Here is a 22,240-nt window from a genome sequence, read left to right as displayed (position 1 = left end):
TGATTTGTTCGAATCTCGACCAGGATCGCGTCGTAACTAAAGACATTAAAAGTTGAACCAAACGTCTGCTATGCTAGTTAAGCTACATTTATTGTAAGAGTAGGGGAATGTATCAGCCCAAATTAGGACTTCCAGACAAGGTCTGTTCAATCAAAGGGTTGATTGTCTGCAATAGATAGGATGATAGTACATTGGTTACTAGCTTCAAGTTGTTTTCAAACCTCCCAAGAGTTCTGCAGATCAAGAAGGATGTGAATGGCCGGTGGTCTCGTTATTTTATCCAACTGAGAGTGTCACTTTGTCAGAGTACATGAAAATCTGGTGCAACATCCAAGTAAAAGTATATCGATCATTACAATTAAGTTAACATGAATGAAATGACAAAAAAAGGTCGCTAATCATAAAAAAATATTTCAGAAAAAATAATGATATTAAAGAAGGCAGTTTTGATTAGTTCTATAACATTTCTTCAAATTTCTTACGGTAAAACATTCTTAAAGGCGTAGCTATTCTACATTTTTGGTACGTTCGTTCGTCCGTAACGGATATATCTTATCGTTGATTTAGGCATGTTAAATTTCAAAGTTGATATGATGATTCCAGTGATAGTTAGGTACAATTCAAGAAGCGTAGGAAATCTATAATAATAATCAGAAGTCGATATGTTTGTTCATATTAAGCAATTTACTTAATTTCTTGAATATTGATTACTTTTCACGTTTTGACAAAATAGTATAAGCGAAGCATCTCTATAATTTGGTCTTAAAATGTAAGTATGTCCAATGAGCTGCTTCTGTACAGCTCACTTTATGTGTCACAACTTTTGATACTTGGGAGAGCGGTACATTGGGCTAGTATAATAACGTTTTTTGGGGGAGATTTCACAGCCTCTATCATAAACAAATGTATTTGTTCAGCACCAAGATAAACTTTACTCTTTACTTAACTTTGTCTGTCTATTTGTTTGGATGCTAATTTAATTTTAGTAAATTATTTACTTTGTGACGCTTCGCTACTACTCAGGGCTCTTATCATCATTGTCAAGGAAGTCCAAGCTTTTTATTTTTTCGTGAGGGGGGTAAAAAATCATAATTGGGGGATAATTCATTTTTTTGGTTGGGTGGGTGAGGGGCAATTGTTTGGGTTTATTACCATCTCCCCCCCCCCCCACATCCCTCATATAATTGTAAATTCTTGATCCTTGTATATTTTTAGTTTTGAGTATCCCAACGCCAGACAGCTGGGAAGTTGAAGCTTGTAAACCCGATAAACTAAAAGGTAAACAAACAGCTGTTTTCAAGGGTCATCAGCTACCTGTCAGCCACATGTTGACCGTCCGTTCAGGGGCTTAAAAATAAGGAGATTACATAAACTAAGCTTATCTGGATGAGAATAGGTTGCAACATTAGGTCTTAATTTAGTGTATTTCTCAACCATAATCTGCTGGTGTGGTGCATGCTTACGCGGCTAAACATCCTACAGACAACCTACCCATTGATTGCACGATTTATGCCTGGAAGTCCTGAGTGTTTACTAGTTTAAACTTATTTTGAGCAAAGGCATTCCAATTATATCAGCCTTTAATTTCATAGCAGCAGAAGAACATATATTAACGTCTTGAGTCTATCTATCTATCTATTCATATATTTTTCTATCTATGTACCTATCAATTTTAGAGCAGGACAGATACACATGTACAGATGGAAGGATTGAATGTACTTCTGGTTGGATTGGTGACTTATGTCAGGTAAAACATAATCTTCAAATTTTTCTGGTCTACAAAGTTTTATAGACATCGAATTCGTTAATAGTTATTTCTCGCATCGTATTATAAACAGCTTTCCGCGGATATAAAATGTACAATTATAAGATTTTATTGTACATTTTTATATTCGTAGAAAGCTGGATATAATACGATGCTAGACATAGTTTTTTCGTATGGATGAGAACCGGTTCCTATCCACCGGATTCGAATGAATACGAGAAAACTAATAAAATTTTGATTGGGTTGTTCAAACTCTAGAATTCAAACATTTCATGCGATTAATTTGTTGTCGTCTATTCTATTATCCCTTTAAGATTCTTGAAAGATACTCTACTTCCCTCGGTCTCTGTTTAATGCATAGACTTTCTTAAATTAGGAATTGTATGTCATTGCAACAAAACGTCGAGCTTGATAGCTCTTAAAATGCTTGTATGGTGTATTAAAACTCAAGCAAAAATATTTTTAAGATTTCTTTTTTAGGGTTATATTCTTGGAATCGTAAGGGATAAGACAATAGACGTAGAATTGACGCAAAGAATTATACAATGGTAGAAATTTTAAATAATGTTGAATATTTAAAACACTATACTCTTTATTTGTAAATATTGGTTTGTTCTTATGGATCTATTAAGATTCACTCTTATGGATGTTGTTATCCTTGTTTTTTATATTTTGCATATTTTAGGTTCCTGCTTGTGAAACCAGTTGCCATCCCCAACATGGTTATTGTACACAGGTAAATTTGTGCAATTCGTAGTCTGAAAAACTTAATTTTATTAAATTTATTAGTTAAAAAATGTTTATGGATAACATTGTGGTGTACAATTATATAAATTTTTGTCCTAGCTGTCTTATTATCCCTTAAGATTCCTAGTGTCGTAAAATGATATATATCTGTCTGTAAGAAGCTTAAGATCTTGCTAACCGCTGGACCGATATGGATCTCCTTCAAAGTAGAACTTTCTCAGATTTTTTTTTCTTCTTATAAATAAAACTTCGGAGCTAAAAAAACTGGTTTTAATCTTATAATTGTACATTCTATATCCGCGGAAAGCCGTTTATAATACGATGCGAGAAATAACTATTCTCAATCACTTAGAGGGAGTGGACATTCAGCTAAAAATTACTGGTTTCCAAAGTTTGTTGGGCTTTTACAAAATCTTGACTGGGTTGTACCAATCAAAAATGCCCAATTTTTTCACCAATATTTTTAATCTACAGAAAGTGAAATTTGGGTTATCCTAACTGGAAATGTAGATCAATTTATCTTCGATTGTCTTATCTATTAAAATCCCTGATTTTTAAAAGCGAAGCTTTTCCATAATTAGGGTCGGTCCGTCCGTACGTCCTTCCGTCCGTAACGGATAGCTTCTTTCGTTAATTAAGGCATGTTAGAATTGTCCTATCGATTTCAGACTTTGCATGGTGATTCCTGTAGTAGTTAGGTACGATTTAGAAAGCGTAGCAACTCTATAATCATTACCAGAATGTCCGTAGGTCTATTTTAAATGTGATAATTTTTATGAGATCTAATAATCCGATTGATGTGATTTTTGGTATACAGATTCCTGGGACAAAAAAGTACAATATTATAAGTGAAGCAACTCTAAAATCAAGTCCTAAAAGTGTAAGTTTGCTCATAAACATTATTCTGTATAAAGCAGTTTTTTAACAAATTTGCTTACAATTTTGCTTCGATTCTGATTATTTAGTTCTGACACTATACAAGTGTTAATGTCCGTTTGTCCTACCGTTTCAGTGCTTCGCTTTTATGGATGTTGTCATCTATGTTTTCATATGTTTAGCCCGGAGAATGTAAATGCAATCTTGGGTACACTGGTGAGGGATGCAGGTAAATTTAAATAAATTGAAAATAAAGGGATGGTGCAGATATTTTTTTTTTATGTCTAACCCAGAAATGCCTGTACTCTGCGGGACTACACTGTACCCAATATAGCCTAAACTGACCTATCCTAAGGTAACAAATAACAAAGAAAAATCTCCGCTCTGTCATTTTCAAATCACTTAATGTTTTAATTTTTTTAAAAAAAACGTGTCCTAACTTTTGTGATTCTTTAGCCCATTTGTGACGAGCTCCCAAAATTCAAAATTTTGATTCAACGGGGTTCAACAAAAAAGATTTTTTCAATTATTACTCAACAGAATTCAAAAAGTAAGGTGAGAAATTAAAGAACTTACTATCTTTGTTCATAATTGCAATTTTTTTTGTCGCGTTTTAGTACCTTAAACCCAACTTTTTAAAACTGAAATTACTTCAAAAATAAGAGGTCTACAAAAATACATTTTACACCTACTACTTACTATAGAAAAGCACCGACTAGCAATTTAAATATAAAATGACAAAAGTTAGAAATTTTTTATTCAATGGGGTTCAACAAAATAGATTTTTTCAATAATTACTCAACAGAATTTAAAAAGTAAGGTGTCAAATTAATTATCTAAATTCTATGGATCATTTTACTTTTACTACTTACTAAAAACACGGACTAGCTATTTTTTTTATAAATCACAATGGTTAGGACACTTTCTTTGGAATACAATACGAGATCTAATTAGAGAATTATTTAATGAATTGTCAATATAATTTATTTTTACTTAGACGTAACTTTCTATATATCTTTAATTAATATTTAATTAATACAGATAGATTTTAGAAATGTAGATATTTCGTATAATTAATTTATAACAGTTTCAATAATATACTACGCATCCTGATAAAAAAAATCAATCATAAAAATTCTATTATGGCTTCGAAACCGATTAATATCCGCTGGATTAGAACCGGTTCTAAGCCATTCTGTAAAATCATGTATTGTATCGTATTGTATCCATTTTTCTACGAATATAAAAATGTACAATCATTTTAGCCCGTGCCTTTGGCATTTCGGGGCTAACAAAACTGGTTTTAATATTATAATTGTACATTTTTATATCTGCAAAAAGCTGTTTATAATACGATGCAATAAATAACTATTCTATACTAGAGAGTGTATGAAGTTGCCAGGATGTGCCAACGGATACTGTGACCGTAGCTTCGAATGTAAATGCGAGGATGGGTGGCAAGGAATGTTTTGTAATTGTAAGTTGTTTTCAATTTTCATGTAAAGATTTCACGCAAGTTTAATGTGTTGGTTATTTGTACCTGTTAGAACTAGGAATCTTAGGGGATAGAACAATGGACCATAAATTAATGATGTACATGATAAATTTACTGAGTGGGAAAGTCTCTGGTACTTCTTAGTTATTTATTGAAATATATTTCGGTCTAAATGACATAAATCAAATTAATTTAATTTACATATTAAAAGATAAAAATAAAGAAATTTGTAAAACTTTAAAAGCAGAAAATTTTGCTTGAAAAGGAAAAAAATTTGTCAACATAAAATTTGGAAATGGAAAAAAAAGATTAACTCCAATAATGGAATAATAAAAAAGAGAACAAAATAATTTATATCCTCTAATATTAAGTAGAAAGGTTTTTTTTGTCTGTAGCTAAGGTTATCGCTAATTTCTCAACCGATATGGTTCTTCTTTACAGCAAAGCTTTTTATATATAAACCACTTTTCAATGTTTAGACATACAAAAAAAATTACCCCCTTACCTCCTTTCTTTTAATTTTATAACCCCTTTTAGTCTGACTCCCTTTCAAACCTAACCAAAATTAAAAAGAGTATAAAAATGAATGAGTTTTTAACAAATATTAATTTTGAAAAGAGGCCTAAAATGCATTATGTTATTTAATTTGACTTGAATGATTTGTATCTATTTAGCGCCAATATGTACAGCATGTGATCCTACAAGAGGTACCTGTACAGAACCTGATGTTTGTACCTGTAAGAAAGGGTAAGCAAAATATAATCATTACAAGCGGATACGCCTCTAGAGGCTTCTTGGGGCACTTAAGTGTGGGAAAGTTGACAAACCCCCACACTTTCAAATGCACTTTTAAAAACAAAAGTTTTTAAAAAGTTTTGGAGGGGCGATTGGTCATTTTTATCTAGGGGCGATTTCTCTTTCCAGGACCTATAAGAAGCTTTACTTTAAAGGAGAACCATATCGGTTAAATGTTTGTATGTCTGTCTGTACAGAATCTAATGTGTATAATAGTAAGAAAGGATAAGCAAAATATAATCATTATATAAAAGAAACAGTATGTTTGTCTGTCTGTCTGTCCTAAAAATTTAAATATATTCTTTGTTTTTTTAAACAGTATCCCGTATTTTACAATTTTGTATTCTACTTAATAATTTTGACACTCTACAAGTGTTAATGTTCGCTTGCTCTACAGTCTGGTTTTTGAGCTTTTTTTGAAGGTACAAGGGCGAAGGCTGTTTAGAATGTGATACTCCTGAGGGTTGTAAGAATGGATTCTGTACACAACCAGGTAGATAGATAGATAGATAGATAGATAGATAGATAGATAGATAGATAGATAGATAGATAGATAGATAGATAGATAGATAGATATATAGATAGATAGATAGATAGATAGATAGATAGATAGATAGATAGATAGATATATAGATAGATAGATAGATAGATAGATAGATAGATAGATAGATAGATAGATAGATAGATAGATAGATAGATAGATAGATAGATAGATAGATAGATAGATAGATAGATAGATAGATAGATAGATAGATAGATAGATAGATAGATAGATAGATAGATAGATAGATAGATAGATAGATAGATAGATAGATAGATAGATAGATAGATAGATAGATAGATAGATAGATAGATAGATAGATAGATAGATAGATAGATAGATAGATAGATAGATAGATAGATAGATAGATAGATAGATAGATAGGTAGATAGACAGATAGAGTGTGATACTCCTGAGGGATGTAATAATGGCTTCTGTACACAGCCAGGTAGATAGATAGATAGATAGATAGATATTTTTGTATAGTAGGTTAAGGCCTATACAACTAGAATCATTAAAAGCTATCTTTTTTAAAAACAAGTCTTGGTATGGTTTGTGCTATTTCCATCCTAATCCTAGCTCAGTGAATGCAGATCCCTAGATGCTAGGTGGCGGAGTAGCTGATAATGTTCTATTGTTCTCAGGTGAGTGTAGATGTGAAGAGGGATGGACTGGCCCCCTTTGTGATATTCCTGAGTGTGCCCCTGGATGTAATGGTATATGCAGGTATTGCAGGGAGGGAGGGGATATGCCTGAGGGCGCCCCTGGATGTAATAGTATATGCTGTTATTGTAGGGAGGGAGGGGATACTCCTGTGGGCGCAACTGGATGTAATAGTATATGCAGGTATTGTAGGGAGGGAGGGGATATTCTTGAGTGTGCCCCTGGATGTAATGGTATATGCAGGTATTGCAGGGATGGAGGAGGAGATATTACTGAGTGTGCCCCTTGATGTAATAGTATATGCAGGTATTGTAGGGAGGAAGGGGATATTCCTGAGTGCGCCCCTGGATGTAATAGTATATGCAGGTATTGTAGGGAGGAAGGGGATACTCCTGTGGGCGCAACTGGATGTAATAGTATATGCAGGTATTGTAGGGAGGAAGGGGATACTCCTGTGGGCGCAACTGGATGTAATAGTATATGCAGGTATTGTAGGGAGGAAGGGGATACTCCTGTGGGCGCAACTGGATGTAATGGTATATGCAGGTATTGTAGGGAGGAAGGGGATACTCCTGTGGGCGCAACTGGATGTAATAGTATATGCAGGTATTGTAGGGAGGAAGGGGATACTCCTGTGGGCGCAACTGGATGTAATGGTATATGCAGGTATTGTAGGGAGGAAGGGGATACTCCTGTGGGCGCAACTGGATGTAATGGTATATGCAGGTATTGTAGGGAGGAAGGGGATACTCCTGTGGGCGCAACTGAATGTAATGGTATATGCAGGTATTGTAGGGAGGAAGGGGATACTCCTATGGGCGCAACTGGATGTATTGGTATATGCAGGTATTGTTGGGAGGAAGGGGATACTCCTGTGGGCGCAACTGGATGTAATGGGATGTACATCAATTTATTTGCTGTTGTCTTACTCCTTAAGATCCCTGTTTTATTTCAGTGTTCCTGGAGAATGCAAGTGTGAAATTGGATGGACGGTAGGATTAACAAATATTTTTAGTAACAAAGCTACTTTATAAGTTAAAATGTTCGTCCGTCGGTCTGTTAAGATCTGTATGAAGGAAGCTTAAATTTCTCGGCTTCTTAAACAAGTTAAATAAGTAAACACTTTTTTTTACAAAAGAACATTTTTTTTATTTCATCAAAAAATTATATGAGAATTAGGGAATATTTTAATATGTGAATAATAATAAACAAGAATCTTGATCTGCTATAAATTTCTTTTTAACTTACTGATAACTATATCTGATTGAGTATCTATGGTGATATATTTATTGTCTAGGGTGGCCATCTATGAAAATATATCTATTGTCTAGGGGGATCTATGTGACGTGTGCACGGTGTATCCTGGATGTGCTAACGGATTTTGTACAGAACCTTGGCAGTGCCAGTGTTTGGTAAGTGTTTCATTTTACCCCAGGCTTCTCTGTGGAGAGCATAGTTTATTATGGTGACTTACTTTGGGACACCTGTCATACTCGGCGAGGGTGAGGTAATAAAGAGTAGGTCCCTTGAGACAACGGGACAAGTACTTGTACTTAGGTGTGGACCTTGAGCTGGCCCTGGAGACCAGCATACAAAAGTGTCTCGCTTACTCCATGACTACTTAGGTCCAAACACTATGAAACAATGGCGACACACACACACATTTCTTTTAGTTAAATTTAAATTAAACCTCCCCTCCCCCATAGCAAGATTTTATAAATAAAACACACTACACTAACCAAAGTTTCCAAATTTTAGGATGGATGGGGTGGGGAACTATGTGAAACTCCTTTATGGTCACAGGTAATAATCTATGCTTTGACGACTATGGCTGCCAAGCACTGCTTCATGAAAATAGATACAAAATCACTAAAAAGCTACACTTGTACTTTACGTTAAGGGATCGATTCCTTGCGATTAGTAAGTAGGTTTTCTGTTAAATATTAATATAGAAATAAACCTCTTATTTTAAACAATAGTAAGAATCCGACCACATTATTGGTTAGCAGGTGTAATGTCAGCTAGAAATAGTTTAATTTCATAGGAAATTCTTACTTAATATTAAAAGTTACCTTAATAAATCTAATAGACCATCTAGAGTAATAAATCTGATAGAGCATCTAGAGTAATAAATCTAATAGACCAACTAGAGAAATAAATCTTATAGTCTATCCAGAATAATAAATCTGATAGACCATCTAGAGTAGTAAATATGAAAGACCATCTAGATTGAAATTCTATAGACCATCTAGAGTAATAAATCTGATAGACCATCTAGAGTAATAAATCTGATAGACCATCTAGAGTAATAATCTGATATACCATCTAGAGTAATAAATCTGATAGACCATCCTAAGTAATAAATCTGATAGACCATCTAGATTAATAATCTGATATACCATCTAGAGTAATATATCTGATAGACCATCTAGAGTAATATATCTGATAGACCATCTAGAGTAATAAATCTGATAGACCCTCTAGAGTAATATATCTGATAGACCATCTAGAGTAATAAATCTGATAGACCATCTAGAGTAATAAATCTGATAGACCATCTAGAGTAATAATCTGATATACCATCTAGAGTAATATATCTGATAGACCATTTAGAGTAATATATCTGATAGTCCATCTAGAGTAATAAATCTGATAGACCATCTAGAGTAATAAATCTGATAGACCATCTAGAGTAATAATCTGATATACCATCTAGAGTAATAAATCTGATAGACCATCCTAAGTAATAAATCTGATAGACCATCTAGAGTAATAATCTGATATACCATCTAGAGTAATAAATATGATAGACCATCTAGAGTAATAAATATGATAGAACATCTAGAGTGATAAATTTAATAGATCATCTAGAGTAATAAATCTGATAGACCATCTAGAGTAATAAATATGATAGAACATCTAGAGTAATAAATTTAATAGATCATCTAGATTAATAAATCTGATAGACCATCTAGAGTAATGAATCTGATAGAGCATCTAGAGTAATTAATATGATAGACCATCTGGAGTAATGAATCTGATAGACCATCTAGAGTAATAAATATGAAAGACCATCTAGAGTAATGAATCTGATAGAGCATCTAGAGTAATGAATCTGATAGACCATCTAGAGTAATAAATATGAAATACCATCTAGAGTAATGAATCTGATAGAGCATCTAGAGTAATAATTCTAATAGACCATCTAGAGTAATAATTCTAATAGACCATCTAGAGTAATAAATCTTATAGACCATCTAGAGTAATAAATCTATTGTTTTAGGGATATAGAGTTATAAATCTGATAGAGCATCTAGAGTAATAAATCTAATAGACCATCTAGAGTAATAAATCTGAGAGACCATCTAGAGTAATGAATCTGATAGAGCATCTAGAGTAATAAATATGATAGACCATCTAGAGTAATAATTCAAATAAACCATCTGGAGTAATAAATCTAATAGACCATCTGGAGTAATAAATCTAATAGACCATCTAGAGTAATAAATCTAATAGACCATCTAGAGTAATAATTCTAATAGACCATCTAGAGTAATAATTCTAATAGACCATCTAGAGTAATAATTCTAATAGACCATCTAGAGTAATAATTCTAATAGACCATCTAGAGTAATAAATCTTATAGACCATCTAGAGTAATAAATCTATTGTTTTAGGGATATAGAGGAGGAGTTTGTTTACCTATAGGATCATTTCTTTGCATGAATGGTGGTACTGAACTTTGCAAGTAATAATTCATTTTATCGTATTCTATACTACCAGCTATGCCCCTAGAAATGGGGGGGGGGTGGTATCGACCCCTTACTTTCAATTTTATTTTATTTTTATTTCGGGGGGGGGGGGGTATACTTTCTATCGGTGTTTTCTCTTAAGGGGTCCATATACCCTCCACTAAAAGTACTAAAAACTTTCTTGGGCCTATAAGAAGCTTCACTGCAAAGAAAAATCATATTGGTTCAGCGGTCAAAAAAAAAGCTTTATATAATAGGATAGGAACATTACATCTTGGAATAAGACGAAGGACGGTATATCAATGATAAAAAAGCTAAATCACCATTTCTTTAGAAGTTTGGACACTCCAAGTTTGGAGTGAACCAATGATTATTCAGTAAAAATATACAAAATGCTATTTTATGAAATCTTGATTGGTTGTTTCCACTAATATTTTTTATCTAAAAATGGGGTTATTTTGTCCATCATAATTAGGGTTGTGCTGTACATCAACCCTTTAAGATACATGACAAATATTACGAAAAAAATAATGATTTAGTTGTATAGTAAAATTGTATAAATTTTATTTTGCTAATCCAATTTTAGTTATTGGGGGAATGGAACTTTGGTAGAGAAGCCAAGATGTTTATGTCCTAAAGAATATACAGGTTAACTTTTTACCTGCTTAACTATTCTAATGGGTGTGCAAAAAAATGCGGACATTTTTAAAATTGGAATTGCGCGGCTTGTGTTAATAGTAGAAAATTCTTATACATCGTTAGAACCGTTATGAACTCTAGTTTTTGGAAATATAAGAACGAATCCTGTGCTACGTATAGTTAGGGAGCTACGTGGTGAAATGTTACTATTGCCTTAAAACTTAACTTGAGAGTAAATTATCAAATATCAAAGTATAAAAAGATTGAATAAAAAAATTGCAAAACAAGTTTATTTTTTTTTTAAACAATGAATTCAAGAAAAATTATAAAATTAACTAATTTATTAACAAACTAACAACAAACAAAGAAGTAATGAATAACTAATAATCATTTTTAAAGATTTGATCTCCATTTTTCTGTATTATGGCCTTTGCTCTTGCTGGTATAGAATGAATAAGCTTTTTGCACAAATCTTTGTCAGCATCAATTTCTTTCCAGGCAGAAATTATTTCCTTTTGTAGATCCTTAAGTGTATTTGTATTTTTAGATGAAGATCTTGTTTGTCTTGTAAGATTATTCCATACCTTGGATGCAGATCCACTTTTCAAAAATTGTCTAACCTCTCTTATGCTTGCTCCAGGGTTTCAATCTCAACTTTTATTTGATACCTTGTTGAAGGATCCATTGTAAAAGAATGATTTCAGTACAAATATTTGTAGATTTCTTCATATTCAATTAGAAGATTTGTATGACAAATAAATACAAATATTTAAAAAGCTTTAAAAATAGATTTATTTTTTTCCAATATTTTTTTCAATTTTCTGGTTTACTCGCAATTCAAGTTTTAAGGCAATAGGAACATTTCACCACGTAGCTCCCTAACTATACGTAGCACAGGATCCGTTCTTATATTTCCAAAAACTAGAGTTCATAACAATTCTAACGATATGCATAAGAATTTTCTACTATTAACACAAGCCGCGCAATTTCAATTTTAAAAATGTCCGCATTTTTTTTGCACACCCTTTATAATTAGAAATGTTCGTCTGTATGTCTATCCGAAATATTTTTCGGGGAAATGTGATTTTCTGGCAATTTTACTAGATAGCCTAATTTCTTTGTAAAGATTCCCTATATATATAAATATACCAAATGATGTATATTGTATAAATTACATGGTGTATGTATGTATGTAGCCTTGATTCTCTGAAGTTAGGATTCAGATGCACGAGGAGATTGGAGGTGAGAATCCTTTGGCCAATCTTAGATTGCTAAGTTTCGCGCACAGCTGAGTGTATTCAATGTTACATTACAAGCTGACCCGCAATTCTCGTGGAAGCTACTCAATTATTACATCACCCTGGCCTAGAGTTTTGGCAGGTGTTCCATATTAAGCCACCCTAATTAATGGCACTTTCATATGAATGAGGAGCATGGACGAGGTAAAGCACGATTACAGTTGCTTGATAGGTAATATCCTATCTTCCTACAAACCTCCCTCCTTACAACCTAAGTGCATCTAAGGGAAGGTTGTGTGATTATATTCTGACAAATTGCAACAGCATTTGTCATCCAAGTGCAATATCTATGAGGGGACTTGAACTCGGATTTTCTCAATCACAGCGTAGTGCGTTAACCACTACTCTAAGGGACACCCTCAAAATCACATGATTAGTTGGTCTGTCGTTCATGCTTTGAAAGACATTTACATTCAAGGGTTTCGTGATTTTCTAATAACAATATAGTCCAAGAACGTGCAAGCTTTGTTATCTTGGAGGAGGGGGACTTCAACATCTAGTAATATATTTCCAAAACTTTCAAGGTGCCTACAGCAACTAAGATTCTGATTTTACAATAGTTTTAAGCCAGCGAATGAGAGAGCGTGATAATACAACTTTGGGTACCAAAATGATTTACAGTCCATCCCCGCTTCTTCCCTGTTTGGACTTTGGTATTTTTGTTACTCTTTTTTTTATGTTTTTCAGGGGAATTCTGTGAATATAAGATCTACGTTCCAGAGCCAACAACACAAGAAATTATACAGGTAAAGTTATTAATTGGTTCATGTAAGGATTTAGGCTATTTAAAGGATGGGTACGTGGCCTCAACAAAAAAATTCCCTCCCCAAAATAATTTCCTTTCTTTTTTAAAAAAAATAACTAGCGGATGCGCCTCTAGCATCATGAGAGAGGCACTAAAATATCCTAAAATAATATTCCAAGAATTATTTGAAGCTTCCTTTAAATGGAGAACTCAAATAATTCAATGGTTAGTGAGATCCTAATGAAAAAACAAAAGAAAGTTTTCTACTTTATCTACATAACTAGCCACCGCACACCTAGCCTCTAGGGGCTCTATATTTAAAGGTATATTAAAGGGCAGAAAAAAAGCCCAGAACCATACCAAGATTTATTCATAAAAATATCCTAAAACCATCTCAGGACATATAAGAAGCTTCACTGTAAAGGAGAACCTTATCAGTTCAGCGGTTAGCGAGATCCTTCGCTACAGACATAAAAAAGTGTACTACTTTATATATTAGGAAAGAAAATAGGAAAACAAAAATTAAATGTAGTAGATACAACATAACTTAACTAAATTTTAACAAAAATCTATGTATGAAACATTTAGTTCCTAATAAAGTTTGACGGATTTTTGTGTCTCATTGTCATGTATTGCCTCTAATGGCCCAAGAGGTAATTTTAAAAAATGTAGTACATGTGATGCATCATCAAAAAAAATTGATGGGAAATTTTTTTTTTGGGGGGGGGATCAGTAGGTTTATTCTCTGAAGAGTAGAATCCAATCCGTTTAGTGGTTACCGAGATCTTAAGGGACGGACAGACAACATTCTACTTTGTATTATAGATAAATATTATTTGTTTTAGATGGATACGACAAGCATTCTCTCAACTTCAGTGGAAGAAAGTCAAACCATCCAAATTCAAACTGAATATCAGAACATCAGAGTGGAAGAAGCTCCTCTTGAGGAGAGAGAAAATGCTCCAAATGAAACAACTGAAAATGCGGGAGTAACGTATGTGCCGTTGGGAACTGAAACAAGTAGCTTTAATACAATTCAGTCGGTTTTATCCACAGAAAGGTACATATCCTTTTTGAAAGTGAATCTTTTATATAATTAGGGTCGGTCCGTATGTCGGGGACAGATAGATCTTTCTGTTTATTTAGACATGTTAGAATTAGATTTCAAATTTTGCATTATGATTCTTATAACAGTCCTGATAACAGTACGTCTATTAAAACACATTAATTTTTTAACACTTTTGACAAAATACTTTTTATATTATATAATGTTTTCATCTGATTTTTAGAATACTGATACCTATTAAAGCGGTTTGCAACAAATTTACTAACAATTTTATTTCGACTTATACTTTTATATTCTGTTTATTCAGTTCTGACACTTTAAAAGTGTTAATGTTCGTAATATTTCAGAGCCTCGTTTTTATGGATGTTGTCATCCTTGTTATTTGTGTAATTGTGACTTTAACAAAGTAATCGATGATTTTAAAAACCCTAAACCTTAACCCTTACAGATCGGGGGGGGGGGCTCCAAGAGCCCCCCCCCTCTAGTTTTTTCAATCTCATTTTTTTTGTAGGTAAGATGGAGTGCTGTGACTTCATGACTTTTTAAGTTTAGTAATTATACGTCGGCAAGAGTTGATTTTATTAGGATATCTGGTCTGTGTCGGTCGTGGTGTCCGGTCAAAGTCGGTTGGGTAGCACCAAATTTAGAAAAAAATTCTAAGTAAATCTTAATTTCTACATTATGACTTTTGTGTATAAGGTAGAAACCTAAAATTTTTTTGGTGAATACTTAGATATCAATGACCTTCTGAGAAAAGTGGTGTTATGACCATTTGACCGCTCCCTGACCGACTTTGTGACCGATTTTTGTCCGGCTTTTACTACAGACATATATCATGAATATCGTGGCTTCTATTACAGCTAGAGACCTATAATTTTTTTTGATAAATCCTTGAGCAACAACAAACAGATAAAAATATTAATTGGCGCCGCCAACCGCCGTTTTACCGCCGTAACCGCCGAAAATGGCGGTTTCCGTTATTTGCCGTTTTTCGGCGATGATCAGAAAAAGTAATTTTTTTGTTATGAAAAATAAAAGTTCGTCCTAAAATTTGGTCATCCTAGCTGAAAAATTGGCCGCTCTACAGCTGTTTTAAAATTTAGCGGCTGGCCGCTAAAAAGCGGCTAAGGAGCGGCCTGGCCGCTATGACTAGAAAAAGTAATTTTCTCTAAAAATACACATGAACCACCAGAAAAAAATTTTACGTCTTTATCTGTAACAGGAGCCGAGATAGAGGGGGGGCTCTTGGAGCCCCCCCCCCCCCCCCCGATCTATTAAGGTGGGAATTGGGGCCCGAGCTGTAAGGGTTAACTTAAATCATTTTGTGGTCCTTCGACGTTTGGTTCGAGTCTGGATCTCACTTTGTCATACTAGAGACTTTAAACAGGTGTAACTCAGTGCCATGTACCACAGTATGGTGTTCCAGTCAAAGGTTGTGCGATCAAACAGTTGGTTGTCTGTTGGACATGCTGAATTTAAGTTAAACTGAATTATGACTCAGAGTTCTTGGACAATCACCTAAAAGGACCTCGCACTTAGGTTAGGAGGGAGAAATGGGATTGTAATGTACATAGATTAATTTTTCTCTTGTTTTTTTTCCAAAATCGTAGACAATATGTATAAAAAAGTTTGGCTCAATATTATGTGAGTATCCACGAATTCCCCAATAGTAGATAAGTATCCACGCATATTTCCCAAGAGTAATTGAATATCCACACTTTTCCCCTGTGGTAGTTGAATATCCACAAAAGTTTAATATTGGTATTTTCATTATATCCTTTCATAATGCTGATTCTTATGACAATAAAGCACATTTATGCAACTCACTTTTGTTCATTGTTTTATATTTAGTTATTTAAGGACAAAAAATATGTATTGACATTACCTGCTAAATTTATTTTTGTTTATATAAATGCTGAGCTACTAATGTAAGTTAATTCTATAAGATTTCATATCAAAACCTTTGTTACAAAATCCAATGGTAGTTGAGTATCCACACATTTTCCCAATGGTAGCTGAGTATCCAAAAATGACCCCAATAGTAGCTGAATATCCACGTGGATACTCAGCTGGTATTGAGCCAAAAGTTTTAATCTTGTTGCAGCGCTAATATTGGTGATAATTTTCAGGATACCTTCAAATGAAGTTACTGTGCTTAATATTCGTTCTCAAACAGATAACAAGTAAGTAAAACCCAGGGAAGGAGTGAAAATTGGGCTTTTTTTACATTAGTCCTAAGTTTTATAACAACATTTTCTTATTAGTTGGCTTAACAACATAGGAGACTTTAATTGAATTTGATTGGTTGATTCAATAAATTGAGTGTTCAAACGTTTCAACCACTAATTGTAATCTACAGAAGGGGTAATTTTGTAACTAATTGGGGAATGGGATATACATAAAATTATTGGCCATTGACTTATCACTTCAGATTCCTGGTAAAACCTAAAAACAAGATCAGACTTTCTAAACCACATAAAATGAATAGCAGTTTGGATAAAATATAATCCGATGATAAATGATCACATTTAGACAGAACAGACAGGCATACATTCGAATACTTTGATAAATAGAATAATTATTTATCGCATCGTATTATAGATAACTTTCGCGGATATTGAAATGAAAATTTTTAAGATGAAAGCTAATTTTGTTAGACCCGACTGGCCGAAGTGGTGTTAATTGTAAAAAATGTATTTTAATAACCGCGGAAAGCTGTATATAAGATAACGTGTTCAAATACTTTGGGGGCCAGTTTATTATACAGTCTTTGTTTTTTTCTTTAGTTGGACTCCAATATTTGAAGAGACGGCCAACACAATACATGAATCTCTGTTCCTCCAGGATACACCAGAAATTTGGGATCCGGATAAGACCAAGTAAGACTATTATGGTGCTTTCCCTCAAACACCTATCGATCACTGAATCCCCCCCCCCCCCATATTACCCAATACATGACTCTCTGTTCCTCTTTCCGCGGATATAAAATGTACAATTATTAGATTAAAACCGGTTTTTTTAGCCCCGAGGTGCCGAAGGCACGGGCTAAAAAAAATATGACATACATGACTCTCTGTTCCTCCAGGATACACCAGAAATTTGGGATCCTGATAAGACCAAATAAGACTTTATGTTGTTGTTGTAGCAATAAAGGTACTAAGAAAGCGAGGTAATGTCTGATTGAGCCAACAAATGAATCGCATCGGAGCATACATGAAATCTCATTGGTTGAATTAAACTGAAGTTTTCTAGTTTTTTCATTAGAGTTAACTAGAGCTGTTCTTTCAACTTTTACTCGAATCAAGTCCATCACATGAAGTACTGCCTTCATATTGTTGTTTCACATCTATGTTTTATCTGTGCATTAATAATAAATATGCTTCATCTATTGCAATGGTTGTAAAATAATAAAAATAATAAAAATCCCTTTATGAATTTAAGTTAATAAAATTATATTTTTTTCTTGAGTTTCTATTAAAACAAAAAAATAATATCTCGGACTTCAAATGTACATGATTTATAATCTTTAATTAGTAATTCGTATCTATTATAAACATTTAAAATACATAAATTCATAATTTGTTTGATGTTTACCTCGAAATAAATTATATGAAAATAAAATAACAACAAATAGCAATACAACAGTACGTTCGTTACGTTTTCAACAGGACCTAGCGTAGTACTGTGTATACACTGTACACACATGTGTAAGAGGAAAGGGCATATTTTTTCATTTTGTTCATATAGAGTCAGCTGTAAATAGTCGCATTTCTTAAGATAAAGCTTTTCTCACGTTATATCGTGTTAAAATTTATTTTCTAGTATAGTGTAAAGCATATTACAAATCCTTTAATAAGTTAGCTATGAGTTGTTAAATTCCTTAATATAAAGTTAGCTTTCTAGAAATTATATATTTTAAAGTTTTTTGTCAGCTGGAGGAGTTCCATTGTCAGATTTACGAAAAAGGGGTTCACACTATAGTTCTTCACTCCTATTTCTATTGTTGTAGCCATGATTCTCTGAAGTTAGGACTCAGATGCACACGGAGACTGGAAGTGAGAATCCTATGGCCAATCTTAGATTGGTAAGCTTCGCGCACAGCTGATTGTATTCTATGTTACATTACAAGCTGACCCGCAATTCTCGTGGAAGCTACTCAATTATTACATCACCCTGGCCTAGAGTTTTGGCAGGTGTTCCATATTAAGCCACCCTAATTAATGGCGCTCTCATACGAGGAGCATGGATGAGGGAAAGCATGGTTAGAGCTGCTTGATTTGTAGAATCCTAACTTCCTACAAAACTCCCCCCCTTACAACCCTAGGGCATCTTAGGGAAGGTTGCGTGATCATAATCTGACAAATTGCAACAGCATTTCATTGTCAACCAACCTTCCCTAAGATGCCCTAGGGTTGTAAGGGGGGAGGTTTGAAGGAAGTTAGGATTCTACCAATCATGCAGCTTTGACCATGCTTTCCCTCGTCCATGCTCCTCGTATGTCTCCGTGTGCATCTGAATCCTAACTTCAGAGAATCATGGCTACAACAACAACATTAAACAAGTAAGACTTTATGGTTCTTTCCCTCGAAGTGCCTATTAAACATGTAGTGGTTTTTTCTATGTCTAACCTATGAGGAAGACCCTAACCCTGCATGAGTCCTTGTCTGCTTGGGTACCTAGCATCCAATATAACCTAACCTAACATTAAGTGATTAAGAACAATCATATGAAAAACTTTCTAAAATTTGGTAAGGGTGTCCTGAGCTCGACATCACTTTATGGGAAAGAATCTTATTTTGTTTTTCAGCAGAATAGTTTTAATCCGCAAAATAACATTTTAAATGATTTTACTTGGCTAATATTAATAGTTTCATTATTTTTTTAAGGGCGATTCCTAGACTAAAATGCATAATCATTAGTACGCATTAATCCTGTATTACAGAAATATTGCGACAGTTTTAAACACAATTTTTTACCAGATTTTTTTTGTTGAGAGCTACGCATATATGAAAGTTGTCATTCTTGTTTTTATTTTAGGTTCATTGGAAGCGGTCGCAGAACATCTTAAAACCAAATCAAAACAAACAAATAGAATAAGTGCAGCTATTTATATTTATACATATTTATTATTTTCATTAATAAACATTTAACTAAATATTTACATTTACTTTTTATTGTTGATAATAAACTTTACATGAAGAAATGTTTTAACTTGCACTGGCAAAAATACTGATTGAAAATGTGCTCATTTTTTGTCATATTTACAGAAGTTAAACTCATAGACATTTTTAAAAGCGAAGCTTTTCTATAATTAGGGTCCGTCCGTACGTCCGTCCGTACGTCAGTAACGGATAGCTTTTTTCGTTAATTTAGGCATGTTAGAATTGTCCTATCGATTTCAAATTTTGCATGGTGATTCCTTTAATACTTAGGTACGATTTAGAAAGCGTAGCAACTCTATAATCATTTCCAGAATGTCCGTACGTCCATTTTAAACATGTTGATTTTTTTACTTTTATCAGCAAAGCAACTCTATAATCAAGTCCTAAAAATGTTAGTATGTCCATAAACATTATCCTGAATCAAGCAGTTTTTCAACAAATTTACTCACAATTTTGCTTTGACTCTTATACATTTATATTATGATTATTCAGTTCTGACACTGTACAAGTGTTAATGTCCGTTTGTCCTACCGTTTCAGTGCTTCGCTTTTATGGATGTTGTCATCCTTGTTAAAACATATCTTATAACTCTAAATTACTTTAAATTCGATGGATATTATATTAATTCTATCTTTGATTTTGATTACAACTATACATAGAATTTTGTAATGCCTAATATCAATCAAAAAGTAATTAAGATTGCTATTAAATGATACTTTAGGATTCTGTTTTATTTCTCGTACGAGATTCAAATAATACTTCATAAAAAATGTCATTAATTTTACACAAAAAAAGTACTTATAATAGAATAATACTCTGTTTAAGCAACGATGTACTTTATAAACATACATAGATAAAATGTCTTTTTTTCAAAATATACGACCAAATATTTTTCTATAGAAAAGTTGTTAATCGCATCGTATTATAAACAACTTTCCTAGGATAGTAAAACGAGATTTATCAAAAAAATTAATTCCGGTTTTGTTAGGCCCTAGGGGTCGAAGGCCCGTGCTAACAAAACTGGTATTAATATTATAATTTTTCAGTTTACTATTCGAAGAAATTTATCTAAAATACGATACGATAAATAATTTTTTAGTATGGCTGAGAAACGGTTCTAATCCAGCGGATATTAATAAGTTTGGAAGCCATACTGTCAAGAAAAAGAATTTGGTCTTTATCTGAAAGGCAAAAAACTGCTACAAAATTGGACGGACTTTTGGACGGTACAATATATAAATCAGATACTTGTATAATATCAATATTTTTAAAAAAAATTCTCCAATCATACAAAAAAAAATGCTGAAAGAAGGAACAGCTAAGAAAGATAGAAAATATGAGTAATTTTAATAAGAATTGTGAAATTAGTGACAAGAATGGAAAAATAAAGAGACATTCGTTCATCAAAAAAATAACAAAAGATATTTTACTGCCGTTTCGTCTTAAATTAGGAATCTTTGATTTATTAAAAAAGAAGTAAGGACCTAACTATAGATCCCGTAAAAACCCATGAATCTAAGGGGATAAGATAATGACCGATAAGTTGATGTACATCCATAATGATGATACACAAAATTATCCATTCTGTAGATAGCAATTTACTTAAGATTTCATTAATTCAAGGAAACGTCAAATAAAATGATATTCGTGTAATTTGTGTGATATGTTAATTCAGGTTAGTTTTCACTTTATAATTCACAGTTTTTTTTACATATTTTATATAATTGTACATAGGAAAAAATACATAGATAATTCACTAGATAATTTTTTTTGTAAAAAATCAGAAAATAATATTCACAAAGGATTTAATATCGAATTTTTAACTGTCATTATTGAAAAAAATTGTTTAATATCAGATATTTTTCAAATTGAGATCATATATTTTTTATGGAATTTTTAAAAATTTAAATGCATAAGGTTACGGTTGGAAGATTTTTTTATTACATATTTTAAATATCAAGGATTTAATATTTCAATTCAAAAGGCAAAATTTTTGGACGGATTTGAGTTTTTAAAAAAAGAGTACTGTACTGTTTATATAGGCAGATTATTTTGTTTAAAAGAGTCAAAGTAGAAATGTATTACAAAATGTGTTTAAAAGTATAAATTTTATGCTTTGCTGCCATTTTTAAATAGATATCTTCTTTAAGGTGTGGGTTAAGTGTAAATGATAAAACACCACTTACAGAAACAAAACATTTTGTAAAAAAACTTCAACTTTAACTATTATGTTTATTCTTACTTTAAGTTTGGCTTTATTATTTAATTTAGATTTTTGTGCAATAGATTGAGTTTTAGTGCCTTAAAATCGGCCTATTTTTTATTTAGATTTTATTGTGCATCAATTGAGCTTCCCAGTATGGCTTTGAACCCGATTTATATAAGTGGATAAAAACCGGTTCTCAGCCACACTGAAAAATCATGTATCGTATCGTATTGTATCCAGTTTTCTATGAATACAAAAAATGAACAATCATAATATTAAAACCAATTTTATTAACCCGTACCTTCCAAATCTTGATGAAAACAAAACTGGTTTTAATCATATAATTGTACATTTTCATATCCGCGGAAAGCTGTTTATAATTCGATGCGATAAATAACTATTCCAAAATAACTTTTCAAATTGAATAATTGTGTATATTTAAAAAACTTTAAGTTTGGCTTCTTATTTTATTCTATTTTATTTAGATTTT

The 22,240-nt window shown here is 32.8% G+C and overlaps 1 protein-coding gene and 1 long non-coding RNA gene across 2 annotated transcripts; one reads left to right on the top strand and one right to left on the bottom strand.

Annotated features, from left to right (window-relative positions):
• The first annotated feature begins 409 nt into the window (after window positions 1-409).
• On the top strand, window positions 410-19,537 carry LOC145332588 (uncharacterized). Its single transcript, XM_080177594.1, has 19 exons — window positions 410-483; window positions 1,216-1,278; window positions 1,677-1,747; window positions 2,451-2,501; window positions 3,571-3,617; window positions 4,771-4,865; window positions 5,558-5,630; window positions 6,101-6,171; window positions 6,864-6,945; window positions 7,838-7,874; window positions 8,214-8,294; window positions 8,641-8,685; window positions 10,560-10,630; window positions 11,221-11,282; window positions 13,259-13,317; window positions 14,162-14,376; window positions 16,512-16,565; window positions 17,169-17,261; window positions 19,420-19,537. The coding sequence occupies exons 1-19, from the start codon at window positions 426-428 to the stop codon at window positions 19,448-19,450; spliced, it is 1,359 nt and encodes a 452-aa protein (XP_080033720.1). The 5' UTR covers window positions 410-425; the 3' UTR covers window positions 19,451-19,537.
• Window positions 19,538-20,815: 1,278 nt separating this feature from the next.
• On the bottom strand, window positions 20,816-21,894 carry LOC145332597 (uncharacterized). Its single transcript, XR_013884229.1, has 2 exons — window positions 21,147-21,894; window positions 20,816-20,985 (listed from the first exon to the last, which is right to left on the bottom strand). It is a non-coding gene; the product is annotated as an uncharacterized LOC145332597 (long non-coding RNA).
• Window positions 21,895-22,240: the final 346 nt, after the last annotated feature.

This window comes from Acartia tonsa, chromosome 11 (genome assembly GCF_053477335.1).
Source record: "Acartia tonsa isolate MP-2025a chromosome 11, ASM5347733v1, whole genome shotgun sequence".
NCBI lineage: Eukaryota > Metazoa > Arthropoda > Copepoda > Calanoida > Acartiidae > Acartia > Acartia tonsa.
Note: the sequence above shows the minus strand (reverse complement) of the source record. Positions and strands in the feature narration are given on the sequence as shown.